This window comes from Mytilus californianus, unplaced genomic scaffold, assembly GCF_021869535.1.
Source record: "Mytilus californianus isolate M0D057914Y unplaced genomic scaffold, xbMytCali1.0.p SCAF_10, whole genome shotgun sequence".
NCBI classification, from domain to species: Eukaryota; Metazoa; Mollusca; class Bivalvia; order Mytilida; family Mytilidae; genus Mytilus; species Mytilus californianus.
Window position 1 is genome coordinate 5127873 of NW_026262582.1, and position 17838 is coordinate 5145710.

General features: G+C 33.0%; 1 protein-coding gene across 1 annotated transcript; it reads left to right on the plus strand.

The window, feature by feature from the left end:
• The first annotated feature begins 1611 nt into the window (after nucleotides 1–1611).
• On the plus strand, nucleotides 1612–17042 carry LOC127717494 (monocarboxylate transporter 12-B-like). Its single transcript, XM_052223162.1, has 5 exons — nucleotides 1612–1822; nucleotides 7383–7526; nucleotides 11884–12768; nucleotides 14490–14615; nucleotides 16727–17042. Exons 1-5 carry the CDS (start codon nucleotides 1618–1620, stop codon nucleotides 16879–16881), a joined length of 1515 nt encoding a protein of 504 aa, XP_052079122.1. The 5' UTR covers nucleotides 1612–1617; the 3' UTR covers nucleotides 16882–17042.
• Nucleotides 17043–17838: the final 796 nt, after the last annotated feature.

Below are 17838 nucleotides of genomic sequence, written 5' to 3' on the forward strand. Positions count from 1 at the left end.
ATACATGCATATTGATTAGTCTTATAAATGTACACCAGTTGTTACACGTAAGATTTGTATATTTTCTTCTCAATAACTGTTTACGATCATCATTAAATACAGTAAATGTAAAAAATATAATGAAATTCATCTCCGATGTCTCCAAAGTTACGAATTAAGCATTTTCTATTTTCTCTTGCAATATTTTGCCAGTCTCAGTATGAAATGTATGATTTTCCGTTCTAAACCTACATAATGTAATAATATTTCAATCATCGAAATTTTTAAAATAATATTCAAATTCACAGTTTTCTTGAAACATACGGTAGTTTAGAGCTTTTGGTGATTCTAGCGCATTAGTGTGCCATTTCTGTTTAAATTGATCAACAAGATTTTGTTTCACAATAATATGTAGCCATGTATCAATTACAAACTATTGGGTATCCCACACAAATCACAAGCCACATTTATCAAGAATGGATCTAACATTATTTTCAACCAAGTTATATCATTTTTATATTTATACAATGAGTACTGGTACAAATGTATAGAATTGCAGGAAGTTTTTCTTTTTTCTTGTTTCCAGACAATAATCTTGTTCAGATCAGTAGCTTATACGGAGTTTTATATCGATGTCCAAAGGATATCTGCCCAAATCTCCATATATTACAAATTAGGTGTAGACTTTTTAACCTTAAGCAAAAGTTTGCAGAATTTCATATGCACCCTTTCTATAACAGAATTATTACCAAAACCCCAGACTTCACTACCATAAATTAAAATAGGTTTAAAAATCTTGTCAAATAATTCAATTTGACATTCAAATGAAAGATTGCACAATCTTCCTTTTTTGAAAACGTCGTACATAGTACATTTTGTTTTTTTGTTTGCGTTTATCGTAGATTGTTACTTTGTATTTTTGTTAGTAGAACTTTGAACTTAGTGAAAATCTGATGAGCCAATCCGATTGATTTTCACAGTTTGTTCTCATGTTGTGTTGTTACACAACGGTCCAGGTTAGGTGAGGGTTGGGAGCTTTAACCCCACTGCATTCAGATTTGCCTGTCCACAGCCATATCACATTACTGAACGTCTACTTTATCAAAAGAACACAGAATGATTTGAATACGTACAAAATGCCACACATTTCAGTTCATGACGTCACGGGAGACAGATCTGATGAAAGGACACATGGACATGGATTTGACTCAGGACTAACATATAAATATACGGAATTTTGTGAAAATTAGATTATATTCAGAAACTTGCACTCAAAGTATTAGAGTATGTGACCACTGAAGAGGTCTTTTTTTTGTTAATTGAGAACTGATACGTACATTCCCTGCAATATAGGATATATTATTTGATACTAACAAATTCCCAAAAAAGAAAGTGCTTCTCTTTAACTTTACCTCGGTCATTTATATTTCGGCTCCAAAGCCTCCAATCCGTGTCACACATAACGGTGATAAATGGGCTAACATTTTGCAGTATGATGAATAAGCAAAAACAAGTCGTGTTATTATATTTAATATCATTAAATGAGGACACATCATCCGTATGTAGGCTATATTTCATGTAGGACTTTAAACACACGTGGTTATATATTATGTATTACAATTTCAGGATCACTAAAATATGGGAACAAAGACACTACACGTCTCCCCAGACGGTGGTTGGGGCTGGGCTGTGGTGCTTGGTTGTTTTGTGGTACATATGATTATGGATGGGTTTGTGTATGCATTTGGAGTGTTTTATATTGAATTTCTGGACTATTTTGGAAGTGACAAGGGGACGACTGCACTGATTGGGTCGTTATTGAATGGGATGTATCTATTTGCAGGTATTTATTAATAGATATACATATATACTGTATTACTAGAAACGTACTTGAAGGATTTTACCATACAAATGTTATTACACCTTGACAAAAAAATTAAATTTAAAATCCACACGAAAATAGACTCAAAACTTGATATGTTTGTTTAAAAATGCAAATACAAACTTCCCTTGTCACCATCTTACGGTGTTTATATATCTCAACTTGTACGATTCGCTCGTGTATTTAACAATGTTTTAGATTTTAACGAGAGAATTTTATGTATTACTGAAAAATTATTACACCAGGGTTTTCGATATCACAAACTAGTCAAAACATTTACTAAATTTTATCATCGGTATAAGGACATCATTCATAAATATAGCTCAACATGCAGACTTCTTACACGTTCAGGTATTTCACATCCAATTTTTTATGGACATATTCTTTTTAAAGCACAAAAATGTCAGTATTCACCTCTGAAGCTAACAAAACCTTTAAATAGACTTATTAAGAAGGGATATAGTTACGATACTGTTCTCAGGTCATTAAAGATTGCATATTTTGGCGTTAATATTGATTCATTTATAGGGTCTTTGCATCGGCACTAAACACATTTATTTAAAAACCAGTTGTTGGCATGACACGGGTTATGTTCTTCTCATATATGTTATGATGGTATGATACTAAACCCCTAACGGGAAGGATTGTGCCTGATATTCATATGATGAAGACATAATCTTTCAATCAGTTTAATTGAAGTCTGGAGCTGGCATGTCAGTTAACTGCTAGTAGTCTGTTGTTATTTATGTATTATTGTCATTTTGTGTATTTTCTTTGGTTACATCTTCTGACATCAGACTCGGACTTGTCTTGAACTGAATTTTAATGTGCGTATTGTTATGCGTTTACTTTTCTACATTGGCTAGAGGTATAGGGGGAGGGTTGAGATCTCATAAACATGTTTAACCCCGCCGCATTTTTGCGCCTGTCCCAAGTCAGGAGCCTCTAGCCTTTGTTAGTCTTGTATTATTTTTAATTTTAGTTTCTTGTGTACAATTTGGAGTTTAGTATGGCGTTCATTATCACTGAACAAGTATATATATTTATTTAGGGGCCAGCTGAAGGACGCCCCCGGGTGCGGGAATTTCTCGCTGCATTGAAGACCTGTTGGTGACCTTCTGCTGTTGTCTGTTCTATGGTCGGGTTGTTGTCTCTTTGACACATTCCCCATTTCCATTCTCAATTTTATTGATTTATGTTTTCATTACGTCATTGTTTTACGACCGTTTATTTTTTTGTTTTATTTGTGTTATGTTAATTTATGGGTAAAAATGTGCATATAAATGAATGTAGACATTAGTCGTACCGATATTTATGTTATATTTGCCACTGGATATTAAAACGCCGATCCACCAAATAATCTTTTTTTTATGCTAGATTGTATGCAAGTATATTAAATAAAACACAAATTAAATCAGTTCACTCTATAGGAATCAGTACATCCAGTTAAATCGTAATTTACAATGTATGAGGGTCTGATTGGGGTTTTCAATAGAATAGAGAATGATGAGCAAAATGTGCAGATTACAAGGGACAAAAATATAAAGAATAGAGAAAAATAGGCAAACAAAATAAGGAAAAAAGAATAATGGGGTGCTGAAATATAAGAAACAGAGAATAAGGGTAAACAAAAATAAAAAATAGAGAAAAATAGTTTGAAAAGTTAAAAGAATAAAGAAATGAAGGACCCCCCATCCAGACCCTCATAAATGGAAAAAATTAAATCTCTACACGTAATTGACGACATTCAAAGCAAAGGAACACCGATTTGGTTGCTGAAGTCTAACACTGACCACAAAATCTCACCTCACTGCATATATCTAATTTTGACAAAAAATACTAGTTTTGTATTATACTATTTAGCAATTCAATGCTTTTATATAGCTTGTTGTTGTATCATTTAAATACACGTATGACCTTTAATGTTGAAACTTATTTATCTCTGTTGAATGATGTCGGTAATTGATTACTTTCACTAACGTAAAATTGGTATCTCCGATGAACAATGATATTATTCATGTTCATTGATCTTATTGAACGTTAAACCACCACATTTTTGCTGTGTCAATCGACTATGTACTTTAATCTACTTCAAGATTGTTCTATGCAAGAAAAAAAAATCAACGATAGAACTTTTTCTATATGCATTTGTATTGGTAAGAAAATTGTCTACGGCTATTTATTGCAAAGAATTGTATGATTTCACAAACATTTAACTTATTCAGCCTTCATTAAAGAACTTTCTTCAAGGCCTAGAAATTAAGGAACTCTTTGCAAAAAAAAACAGGTTGAAAAAATATCTCTTTCCGTGTAAAATTTGTGTCATTTTTTCGGAAAGGTATTGAAATATGACAATTACCGTTTTAAAATGAAACATGCAAATTTCAAATTTCAAAAAGTAAGTCAAAAAGAATATTGGTCTTTGCATATTTCAAAAGTGCATATTAAAATTGACTTTGTGTCAAAATGTGAAGGAAAAATCAAGGAGAGATTTTTTTCTGTATCGTATGCCATTAATGAAGAGAAAAGAAACAAATACCGAATGACAAAAAAGCACAACTATGATCATAGTACTTAATGTAGAATGCATTTTAACAAAATATCATAGAATTTTATCTGGATTTTGTTCGTTATTAGGTCCTTCCACTTTTCCGTGGAAAGACCTATTGATTTTGTTCTGATTATTTTTTTTTTCTTCCGCCTAATTTTTTTTCTTTCGCTGTTTGGTTGTTTCGCAAGATGTCGATTTGATATTTGGTATATGATATCGAACAGTTTATGCGCTTTCAAAACTGACCCTGCTTAACCGAATACTTTTCTTTGTAAGAGTTATCTCCCCGAACACTGTTTTTCTTGTGTTTGCTACTTCTTCGCAACCGTAAAAGATTACGACAAATTTATTTTACCAAATCGCTCGTTATATCTTCAGGATTAAGGGTATCATTTGAACCGAAGCTATCCGGAGATTCCATATGAGAGTTATTTCCCCTTATGCATTTGATATAAGTAATTTGCATTGGTAAATGAAAAACCAAAAGTGTTAGAGACCTAGGGTCTTTGGATTTGAGGTCCTTGGTCCAAAAAAAAAAAAAAGAAATTTGGGTCAAGGTCAAATGTCAAGGTCAAATTCTAAATTTTGATTTTGGCTTATTCTCACTTCTTTCATAAACCGTACAAGATATTGACAATATATTTCTATTAATTTGTCATTTGCAACATGTGGTAACTTCTTAATTTTGGTTCAAAGGGTGCGTAGACATTAAATGGGAGTTTTCGCCCCTCTTATATTTAGAATTATGCGTAAAGTGATATAACTCATTAACTATGCATATTAAAGACCTAGGGTCTTTTGATTTGAGGTCCTTGGTTTATGACTTTGAAATTGAGGTCAAGGTCATAGATAAGTTTGACAGTCTAGATTTTGACCTTTGCTTTAAATTCATATTTATACATAATAAAGTCAAAGGACTTTGTGCATTAGGTAACAAGTCATGTGACCTTGAAAAAGCAAACCGGAAGTGATCTTGTGTAAACCGGAAGTGGCTATTTTTTGTACTAATTGCATGTAAAAGTATACAAAGCAATATATTTTTGAAAGCAGTGTCAAATAAATAATCAAATAGTACCGGAAGTGACATTTTTCAGACCGGAATTAACAAATTACCTCCCTTATTTCAAACAAAATAGTATAGAAACCATATATTTTTGGAATCAGCAAACAATGAGCTATCATTTGACACTGGAAATGACATTTTAAACTGATATTTAATATTTTCGTATCAAAATACATCGTAAGTAGTGGAAAGACCTTCAATTGTTCTCTGAACAATTGGATTTTAATTGTTATTGTTTTAATTATTATTGTTGCATCAAATTTTCTCGTTATTTTTGTTGTTATTTGATCATTGTTTTTTCTTCATTATTGTTGTTTTTTCCCTTCATTATTATTGCTCTTAATTAGTCAGTTGGCTTTATGCTTTTCTTTGTTGTTGTTAACGTATGGTGATTGGCGGTCTATATAACAAAAGAAGAAGAACAACAAGATCATCAGGTTCTTAAATCCCATACTGGTCCGCTATTTGATCCACATTTTTGAAACCATCCAACAAGTTGTCGTGTATCGGTACTGGTACGATTTAAATGACACAATTAAATGACACATTGTGAGTTTGGATGTCCCTTTGGTATCTTTCGCCTCCCTTTTTTAAACCATAATTTTTTCAGCTGAAACTAATTAAATAACAGAATTTTACCATTGCGCCTGCTCTAAAACCAATGCTGCTACTACCTCAGTCTAAGTTAAAAGGAGTTGGTTTTGGTTGAGCTGTTCTTGCTCTATGCGGTTTGTTGCTCCAATTACGTTCTGGGTATGTTGCCTTTATTTTCTTTTTTTATACCGTTAGGTCATTTTGACAGAGTTACAAAAGATAGAAGTAGTAGTATTATTATTATGTGTGTGCCGTTAACCCGCTAGATAGTGCATCATTATAATTTTGGTAACAAAAAAGAAGCGACGATCAATTGATTGATTGATTGATTGATTGGCGTTTAACGCCACTTTCAGCAATATTGTGCTTTTTCGTGGTGGTAACTTTTTTATTGGTGGAGGAAGCCGGAATGCCCGGAGTGAACCACCGAACTTCGGTAGGAAAATTGACAATCCATGTCAATTAAGATTGGCGTCGAATGCACCTGGGCGACGATCAAATGGATACCGACAAAACCATCGCAAAACAAAACAAAAATTATAAAAAAACAAACATCAGTTAAAAAACACTAAATAGAAAACTAAAGACGGAGCAATACGATATCAACCAAAACAAGGGATGGATATCAGATGCTCTGGCATTGTAAGCAGATCTTGCTCCACAGTTGGCACCCGTCAAATAGCTTAAACTGTTTGTTCTCTTTTGAGTGCTAGTTCGACTGGTTCGATAAAATATGCAACGTTATATAATGCATATTATTATACTTCACGTTAAAATGCCAGATTTTGATTGGCTGATACGAGGGAGATAATTTACTCTATCCCATGGCTCAGCGGGAGATATTTTTTTGAATGTCACCCTCTCGTGCAGACCTATCAAAAATCGATAATCCAAACGACAATCAATTGAATTTACATCAATGATTTTAAGCATTTTAAGACAATGCTCAAGTTCTACATTTTGGCCTCAGAACTTTATCATAGACTATCAAAATAAAAATAAATCATGCTTCACTTTTGTTGTTTTTCTAATAACTGTAATGTTGTTATGTATGACGTCATAGTGAGTACTTTCAATTTAAAATCTTAAAGACAATAAGGATAGAACATTCAGTATTATAAATTAAATAACACATAGCTGAGAGGGTGATAGAGCAGATTGGTACCCCTCGAAAAAAAATTGTCAACCTTGGCTCCGCCTCGGTTGACAATTTTTTCTCGGGGTAGCAATCTGCTCTATCACCCTCTCAGCAATGTGTTATTTATAAACTGTTACCTAATAACAGGTATACTTGTTTATTTGTACGATTACAGGTCCGATAGCAAGCGTATTGACCAATCGATATGGGCCTAGAGTTGTGACCATAGCTGGTGGTATTATTTCATCCGCTGGTTTTGCTGCAAGTGCCTTTGCTCCTAATATTTACTGGTTGTGTGTTACATTTGGTGTTATTCCAGGTGAGTTCTGTACTTATATTTACTGGTTGTGTGTTACATTTGGTGTTATTCCAGGTGAGTTCTGTACTTATATTTACTGGTTGTGTGTTACATTTGGTGTTAGGGAGCTACCATTTGATTTGTATGGTGGGGGAGGGGGGGAGGCTAGGATGAAAATTGTTTTCCTGCCTTTTTATTTTTCACTCAATTCGGTCCTGCCTTTTTATATTAGTTTACCCTGACTTTTTTTACATAAATTGTCATCCTGCCTTTTTTTTTGCCAAGTTGCTCATCCTGACTTTTTTTTTCAAAACTCCTGTCCTGCCTTTTTTTTCCAAATTTCATCCTAGCCCCCCTAAAAATCAAATGGTAGCTCCCTTATTCCAGGTGCATGAGTTCTGTATATAGTTTGTTAATAACATCCCGAAATCTAAATTTGATTAAGATAGATATATATCAGTACGGTCACCAAGATGTCTCTCGTCTAGCAGCTAGACATGAGGGAAGAGTGGAGTTGTTATGACTGTTATGACTGTGAAGTATGCAATAATACTACTACTTATTACTAATAATGAACACGCAGAAAAGTCGATCGGCGATGTTACATGTAACTGTCTTTTTTTTACACCTCTTCGGGAGATCCGAAGGTGATATATTGCAAGCTTACCTGTCATACCCAACTTCCGAGTGCATTAGAATTTTCCCACCCTTCGTGAAGGTCGATCCACATTAAAAAGTCCCGACTATGTACTGGTTACCTAAATTATACAAACAACCATTTAAATTTCGTTTCATCTCCGCATCTAGTAAGTGTTCTACTACTTATCTGTCAGTGCTTCTAACTACCTCCCTTACTACTATCAAAGAACTTGTTATTAACTTTTGTAATAAAGTTAATGAAAATAATGTTATTAATTATTTTTGGAGTGTTAAAAATTCTTTAGAGGTTTTAGATAAGATACGTGCTTTTGATGGTCCTTTTAATTCTGTTGACAGTTATGATTTTTCTACTCTCTACACTACACTTCCACACAATTTTATCAAGAAAAAGTTTCCATATTTAATTGAATGGTCTTGAAAAATCTCATTGCACATTTATTTGCTGTAACTCGTTTAAAGTCTTTTTCTGTAACGAAAAAGGAAAGTATGCTTGATACACTTACTAGAAATGTGAAGATATGATTGAAGCTTTAAATTTTCTCCTGGACAACATATATGTACGTTTCGGCGATAAAGTGTATCGACAGGTAGTTGGTATTCCTATGGGCACTAATTGCGCCCCTTTAATAGCAGATTTATTCCTATATTGCTATGAATCACAGCTTATGGCCAAACCCAGAATGAGTATCCCTTTCTTCATGATAAGTACTCGCTAACGCTCGTACTTAATCATGAAGAAAGGGATTATCATTCTCTTACATATACATGTTGTAATAAGGTCTTTGAATATTGTTTACATTGGCAATAACATCGATTTTGTCATCAACAAATTAAAACATAAATAAATTTGTATTCTTTTCGATTGGTTTTTTTTTGGGGATGAATATATACACATCCACGTTTATTTTCTATTTAGAAATTGTTTTATCTATATATAACATCATACATATTTATTATAAGGTTAAATCCTAACTATCCTGCTGCCTGTCGTGTCTTCTTTGACTGTCCATGGCGTTAAAACACTAAATCCCTTCCTGGGATGTGTTTTAATTGATTTGAGTCTCTGATGCATGATTTTTTATTATTAGTTGTTTTCGTCTCACTATTTTTAATATGTACTATCTTTTATTAGTATGACGATACATTTTCACTTCTGCACTCGCACTGTGAACAACAAATTTATTTTGTAAAAAATGATTCTGTACTCCTAATAACAAAATTATTATATTTAAATTTACCTGTGTACATTACTTTATTTAAAGCCATTTTGTCCTAGGTTAAAGTTGTCTTTTCGACATTGTTATATCTTTTTTATTTATATTGTGTCATAGATCAAACTTATTCGTTCAGTATATATTTACCTGTTTTTGTCTACATATCTTTTTGATCGAGTTAAGCCATTTCAATTGATACTTTATTGTGTGTCTTTTCATGTTGTAATGTTACACTACTGTTATCAGGTTAGGGTGAAGGTTGGCGCCTGTTAAAACGTTTAAATCCGCTGCATTTGTATATACCCGTCCTGAGTCAGGAGCCTGTTGTTCAGTGGTTGTCGTTTGTTGGTATAGTTCATAAGTGTTTCTCGTTTCTAGTTTTTTATATAGATTAGACCGTTAGTTTTCCTGTTTGAATCGTTTTACACTAGTCATTTTGGGGCCTTTTATACCTTGCTGTTCGGAGTGAGCCAAGGCTCCGTGTTGAAGGCCGTACTTTGACCTATAATTGTTTACTTTTTACACATTGTGACTTGGATGGATAGTTGTCTCATTGGCACTCATACCACATCTTCTTATTTATAATTAATATAAAAATAAGAAGATGTGGTATGATTGTCAATGAGACAACTCTCCAAAAGAGACCAAATGACACAAAAATTAACAACTATAGGTCACCGTACGGCCTTCAACAATGAGCAAAACCCATACCACATAGTCAGCTATAAAAGACCCCAAACTGACAAATGTAAAACAATTTACTCGAGAAAACTAACGGCATAACTTATGTTCCAAATAATGAACGAAAAACAAATATGTTACACAGCAACAAACGACAACCACTGAATTACAGGCTTCTGACGGGGGACAAGCACATACAGAATGTGGCGGGGTTAATCTCGTTTGAAGGCGCCAACCCTCCCCCTAACCTGGGACAGTGGTGTAACAGTACAACATAAGAATTGTTTGTATTTTTTCTTTTTCTTTTCTTAATTGATAGTCCACATGTCTCTTCCTCAAATTAGCTAAAAAATAATATATTTTAGAAAAGTAATTTTAAAAAAAGAGGAAAATTAATGCTATATATTCATTCATCCATTAGGTTATATAGAAAAAAGGTATACATTATTGTTTAGGGGCCAGCTGATGCCCGCCTCCGGCTGTGGGATTTTCTCGCTGTATTCAAGACCAATTGCATGGTGGCCTTGGGTAGTTTCTGCTCTTTGTTCGGGTTGTTGTCTCTTTGACACATTCCCCGTTTCCATTCTCAATTCTATCTACATAAAATCGAAAATCGACATTTCAAGCACAATTGTTGATAATGTTTCTGTTATTTATACATTTCACTTATACCATTAAAAATAATTATCAATATGTCATAATCTGTACAAGGAAAAATAAAATCAATTTTTTTCCATTACTCATTGAAATAAAACTAGGAACAATGTCAGAGATTTAACTAAAAGACACGTTGATCGGATTTTGAATACCGATACTGTAATTTGATATCTTCTCCTGTCCGGAACATGGTCCGAATTCTATATCTTATTCTAGCCAATCCAATTTTAGCTGCATCATGCGGCAACCAATCAGAACCGATATTTGTTAAGTATTAATTTCAACATGGCTTGAATATAGTGATCGTGATGCGAAGCAATAACTTCAACATTCATTGTTATAAATTGTTGTCGGCTTAAATAGAATTAAAGGAGCCAAGTTCATGAATATGTGACAAGGTTAAAGTATTTTTCTTAGTTCGAAACTTTCCCTCTGTTCACAATCTCGAACACTGACTTGACTAACAAAAGGTACATAAAAGAACGTACACAAAAAATCAATATAGGAAAAGCACTACTCTATAATAACGATTTAATATATAACAAACTTAAGGTACAAGTACAAACAAATATTTTACCTTTAAAAGTTGACTGACCTGTTTGTCAAAATTTTTGGTATGAAATTACCTAGAAATTCTAATACCAAGTTTTTAAACTGGCGAAAGGACAACGATCACAGTTAATTTTGAATAAGTGAGAATAAAATGTGGACAAAAATTATGTCAGTTGCAGGAATTGTTGAAAATGTGTATCAAGACTAGTGCTCTTTAGTTGGGCCTTTGTGAAGTTTAGCTTTAAACAGTGATTCATTCAAGTAAAGGAACAGATATACGACCAGAAGGGCACAACAAGTCCCGATTACTGCATGTCTAATTAATGACAATGTATTTTCACCATTTACAAAAATAGACAACAAACAAAAAACAATTATTATTATAACTACATGTATACTATTAAGGACAAATTCCTTCCGAAATATGAGATTTTTCAATTTCTCTCTTTGTATAATGTCAGGTACGAATGCGTTTTGTTTTATGTCTGAAACTATAAAGATGTTGATTATTAATTTGTTGATTTAGGTGTTTGGAGTAGCAAAGATATTCTTTAGAATTTATAAATCATGTTTCAGTAACATCAAACATAAATGATTTTTCTCAATATTTGAAGGAATTGGTGCTGCCTTAATGTACGTTGCAGCAATATCATGTGTTGGACAATACTTTGAAAAGAAAAGAGCGTTTGCCATGGGCATCGCTTTATGTGGAACTGGCATCGGTACCTTCGGTTTGGCGCCATTAACCGAATACTTAATTGAATTATACACGTGGAGAGGAGCAGTTTTAATTGCCTCTGGTATTATGTTAAACTGTGTAGTTGGTGGATTATTTTTCAGACCTCTTAATTTGAAAATGAAACGAGAAGAGACAGAGAAATTAGACATAAACAAAAGGGAGGTAACACTTGATCAGGATTCCTCTGAAGAAAAAGCTTCGTTAATTGTAGGGAAAAGTGACAGCTTTCTTTACCAGAAAAGTTCTGATTTGTGTGATTCTAATGTAACAAGATCTCAGTCCAATATGGAAACACATACAAACAAAGACTTAGTTCTTAATACGAATAAATCGTCACCTTCACGCCCAAATACAACCAACAGCACAAGAAGAAAGGTATGGACAACTGTCGATCATTTTCTAAAGAAGTTATACACAATTTTTGGGTGTGCAATGTGCTTAGATATAGTGTATATATTTTTCGTCATAAGTAATTGCTTTGGATCAATAGGTTCGGGAATACCTTATATTTACATCCCTGATCGTGCTTACGAAGTTGGAATATCGAAAACAGACGCATCTTTTCTTCTATCAGTAGCTGGGATGGCTAATACAGTTGCACGATTAGTATTTGGGTGGCTCGCATCTCGTGAATTTGCAAACCCATCTATAATGTATGGAATTAGTCTACTACTTTGTGGAATATCAACTTTTGTTTCTCCTTTTAATGACAGTCACGAGTTCCTTGTGTGTTATAGTGTTCTATTTGGTGCATGCGCAGGTATGTTTATTCTTTTAAAGATATTAATCTGTTTGTAAAGAAATAATTTGTATTTTCATAGCACTCTATTCTATGTGAAAAAAAAACAAGCAAAACATTTTGATCAATTCATTAAAGTAAAAAAGTGATTCAAACTTCAAGGTCAAATGTTCAAATTCGAGAGAAAAAAAATTCAATTGATCTTCTGAAACATTTTTTATAATGACCTTTTTTATATTTGGTTGCATAAAAAGCGATACTGTCCAATTTCCAATGCATATATTTCACAAGGAAGCTAAGCAAACATCATCCAATCAAACAACATTTAACTGCATTCTTCAATTGATTGATTGTTGGTTGTTTAAAGTCCAGTGGCAAATATTTCATGCATGTTCAGGACGAGAAAAAAGTAACAATAAATACAATAGGTAGGTGTCTGCCACTAAACTATGTTATAGTTTTTTCAGTCATAATATAATAATACTTTTTCAATGTAAAATCGGTATGTCGTTTGATGCTGTATATCGTATTTGTTTTTCGTTTATTGTTTTGTACATAAATATTACCGTTAGTTTTCGTGTTTGAATTGTTTTATGTTTGTTATTTCTTGGCTTTTTATAGCTTGCTATGCGGTATGAGTTTTACTCATTGTTGAAGGCCGTACGGTGACCTATAGTTGTTAACTTCTACGTCATTTGGTGTTTGGTCGAGTGTTGTCTCATTGGGCATCATACCACATCTTCATATTTTAATATGGACAATAACAACTGAATATTTTTCTCTCACATAAACCTCCGATTTCGACCCTGTGAAGGAAACAAATACAATGTACATGTGAAATTGAACCTCAATAGGTGGTGTTTCCTTGATAGTCGAACAATGCTCTAGACTTATAAAGATACATATAGCACTCTTTCAAACGTTTGTGTTGTACCTGCAGCTACACGTATCTGCCTGTTCTATTTATTTTCTAGTTTGTGCATGGTATTGTGGATATACGTTTTGTATCATTTACATACTTGTAATTCAGCAGACGGAAATTTCATAAAACTGACCTTTTTTTTCTAACTCTTTATGGTACTAACAAATGTTGTCCTCTTTTTTTTCTTCTTCTTTTTTTGTGTATTGTGCATACATAATTTATAAATACAGGCGGAGCTCTTGTTTCATTCAAATGTATTTTTTTTCGACAGAATCCCATAATTATGTCTGTCTTTGCTGGTAATTATACCAAAATATGTTTATTGAGGCTCCAGAAATTGAACTGTTCGGTATTTTCATGCGTCATTATCTAAGTTGCATGTAGACAAGGATTGTGATTGTTGTTTACTTGCCGCTGACGTCGGGAACATTCATGTCCTTATGTTAAACATTAAAAACTCAGGTAAGATCTATGGCAACGAATTAGTTCTGATTGCATAAAGTTTTGTCAATTTCACTAAGCTTCATGGTGGAAATAATCTTGGGGCAAATCACACTAACTAAAAATGTAAAGCTCAAATAAAGAATAAAAAATAGAATCCCACAAACTCAAAACAAACGGCTGATATTAACTGCTTTGAGATGAGATGACACCGTTTTTTTTTGTCACGAGTTTCAGGAGAAAGACATGTCATAAACAAAACTGAAATCTCTATGAATTGATACAACCACAAACTTAAAAGATTACGTAACTCAATATTTATCAAATCCCGACAATAAGTTCCAAAGAAAGAAATGAAATGTAACCTTTACAATTGTAGGTGTATACATATGCTTGAACGCCATTGTTTTAGTTCATTTTGTTGGAATAGATAATTTGACGAGTTCCTTTGGTAACATGTTGCTATTCAAAGGTCTTTTTCTATTAATTGGAACACCGGCTGCAGGTAAGTGACTGGTTATTATATTGCTTTTTCGTAAGAATTCCAAGTGAAACACACATACAAATACACACACACATTTTTATAATGGTTGTAAATATATCATGAATATTTTTTTTTTATTTAATTCAAATACAGCACTATAAAATAATTTAATTAGTCATTCGACGAAATAAAACCTATACTCTAGAACATTACAATTTACGTTATTAAGTGGAATGCTTCTTTTTGTAAAAAAATCACTTTTTTCAACTTGCTTATCACAGACTATGAGAAGGGCCACTTGCTCATGTCCCTGTCTCTTATCGAACACCGTGTCATCATTTTCTTATTGGTTATATCAAAAAGAGGTGAAAAACACCAAAGGGACATTTAAGTCGAAGGAAACGCCATGTTAAAGAAAGAAAGACAGCGAAAAGACAAACAAGCCTACAAACTCTACATAAAAAAACCAATGACTAAGCAACAAAAAACAAGGGTTGCTTTAAGGTGATTTGGAAGGGTAAACAGATAGGTGGCACCGGTCATGTTACTTATCGTAAGTACAAAGACAGTAATAAGTCTCATTCATTGATGTCACAATCGAAGAGAAGGGGAAGGATTGTGGTTTCAATATTTGGAACATATTCATGGTCAGTTATGAAACAGATATTTCATAATGATCAACCAACTCTTGACCGCATCGACAAAACTTCCGAATCTTGATGTTTTTTTTTTATGTCCTTTGGAGAAAAATTTGTGTTGACATCTGATCTTTGATAGTTTCTGTTAAAAGTATTTACAATTTACAGCAAGTTTCTGTTTAACGTATTTACTATTTACAGTAAGGGTTGTCTGAGATATGGATTTTTTTTCAAAATGACTTCTCTCGTCCGGTACTAAAACCTATGTAAAGGGGACTTATTTGGTGCCTTGTAGAATGCACAAATTCGAAATCACGAATAAGTGGCACAAGGACGTATTAACATCCATTGCCTCGTGAAGAGTAGAGTGTCACGCTTTATGCCCGTTAAAGAAACAACATAACTTAAAAGATTGATCAATGGTCTGTTGCAAGACTATGTCTGCATTCCCATTCCACATACCCTACTTTATCCAGTAGCAGTCAAAATTGCCAGCATCCTTCCCGGTAGACCCACTTTGTAGAAACTACCTATTGGTTCGATCTAATGCTGAATATATTCACAAAATATGTGTCATTGGACGTTAAGCAATTTTGCAATCAATTAACCTCGACTCTGGAAGATTAAGAGCTTCGCAATGTTGTAAATAAATTAGTCTATTGTTGTCGACGACCGTATTTCCTTTAGATTTTGTTACTGTCACATTGTTATAGAAATAATTGACATGATAAAAAAAATAATAAAATACATGTTTTGTCGGAAATTATGTATTATTTATAGAATTTATTTATCTGTAGTTTTACGTATTTATATAATATACATGTAAGTATGTAGTAGGTATTTTAAGTATGAGTATTATGTATTATATTTCTGTTTGTTTGGTTATCTTATTTAGTTAAATTATAAAAAAAATGATGTAGTCTTTTCTATCAATAGAAAGGTTGTTAAAAATAATGGTAGGTGATGAAAATCTCTACAAGCTTATTGACCCGTATTTATGAAGAAATTCGTTATATACAATGATATATAGTTCATATAAGAATCATGCAATTCGAATTTGTTGAAACTCTGCTATTTCAATGTAGTGCCTTTAAAACCTTGAAAGATAATTGACATCCATTTCACATTTGATCATAATGATATAATGGGAGTTATTAATATTTCCAAGCAGCGTGAGATTTATAGTATGTTCTATAAACTTTAACCTAACTTGCTAAAAGTCCAAATGAAATATAGTTTTATGAATTTCATATTCCAAATAAGATATTGAAAATCTTCATTTTTAGTCCTTTCGTCCATGAATCAGATTTTCTATGGTTCTTAAATAACTTTCTTAGTGATGCGTTGAAGGACTATGGCGTTCGATGATCTATTATAGTTTATAACACCTACGTCTATTGGTTTCTGATGGATAGTTGTCCAATTGGTTATCATATCACTTCTCCTTATTATATATTGATATTTAAATTATAAGTTATATGTGTTTCTTTTCAGGTTGGCTTTTCGATGAAACAGGAAGTTACGCCATTACTTTTTATTCAGATGGAATTATTCTGTGTTTGTCATCAGTATTCTTGTTTATTGGGTATGCTCTCAATAAAAATAAACTGAAAAAGTCAAGAGAAACTTCTAATGTTTTGTACGAATAAAATATTGGATCATAAATATAAAGAGTTTTCAGGGCGATAAGGAACTATCAAGAATGCTGTTATTTTGTAAAACAGAAACAGTGCTTGTTTTATGGTGTCTTTGGCTGTTAAAGCCACATCACTGAATGAGTGGTATAAGAAGTTAACTGTTCATATAACTTCTGTCTATCATAATTAGTGTTCGAGTCTAGTTATGAAACACAAGTGTGCCAGATTCAGATGTAGCCAGATGCGTATTTGTGTGTGTGCTTGTGTGTTGGAAAATCCACGTCAATGACAAAGGTCATAAAAACTTAGCCATCCCCCTTTTTATAAGGAGAATATCTGCTTTCAATATATCTGGTTACACGTACCGATGTGCAAACCAGTTTGCCACATGTTTACCTATTGAATGGAAGTTAATGTTTTAAACCAGGTATTACGGCAACAAGACTGATGTTTATATTACATTTTTGTCTAAAGGCCAGTATCATGTCTTATATAACCATTGAAACACTATATTTGTTGTATTGTTAATATATGCAGAATAATGTAAATCGTACTAATTTAGGAAAATGGCAACTAGAATTCCCTTTACACGTCACTTTCAGTACTGTGGTGGTTTCACATCCAACATTACTCAATTAATACCGATTCAAATGATTTGAATATTGATGTTTGAAACAGCAACAAAAAACTCTTCTTTTATTTCATTAGACTAAATAGAAGCTTATGCCCGTTTAACTGTGTGTAGCCCTGCTCACTATATAGAATAAGTATGCCTAGCAGTAAATATTCTTACCTTGACTACTATAGTGCCGCTCCCCTCCTTCTGGGACAGTAGCGTAACAGAACAACACAGGACTATAAAAATCAGTTGAGAAGGTCTTTGCCCATTACAGCAATACAATGCACAAAAACAAAAAAGACCCTAACTACAGATCTGAGAGACTTGCAGTTACTGAAAGCTAGTTCAAA

What these genes read in the sequence shown, in the direction of transcription:
- LOC127717494 (XM_052223162.1), top strand. Translation starts at nt 1,618, where the DNA reads ATGGGAACAAAGACACTACACGTCTCCCCAGACGGTGGTTGGGGCTGG. An exon ending in TACATTTGGTGTTATTCCAG is followed by an intron (nt 7,527 to 11,883) that starts GTGAGTTCTGTA and finishes CAATATTTGAAG; the next exon opens with GAATTGGTGCTGCCTTAATG. An exon ending in TCTATTTGGTGCATGCGCAG is followed by an intron (nt 12,769 to 14,489) that starts GTATGTTTATTC and finishes TTACAATTGTAG; the next exon opens with GTGTATACATATGCTTGAAC.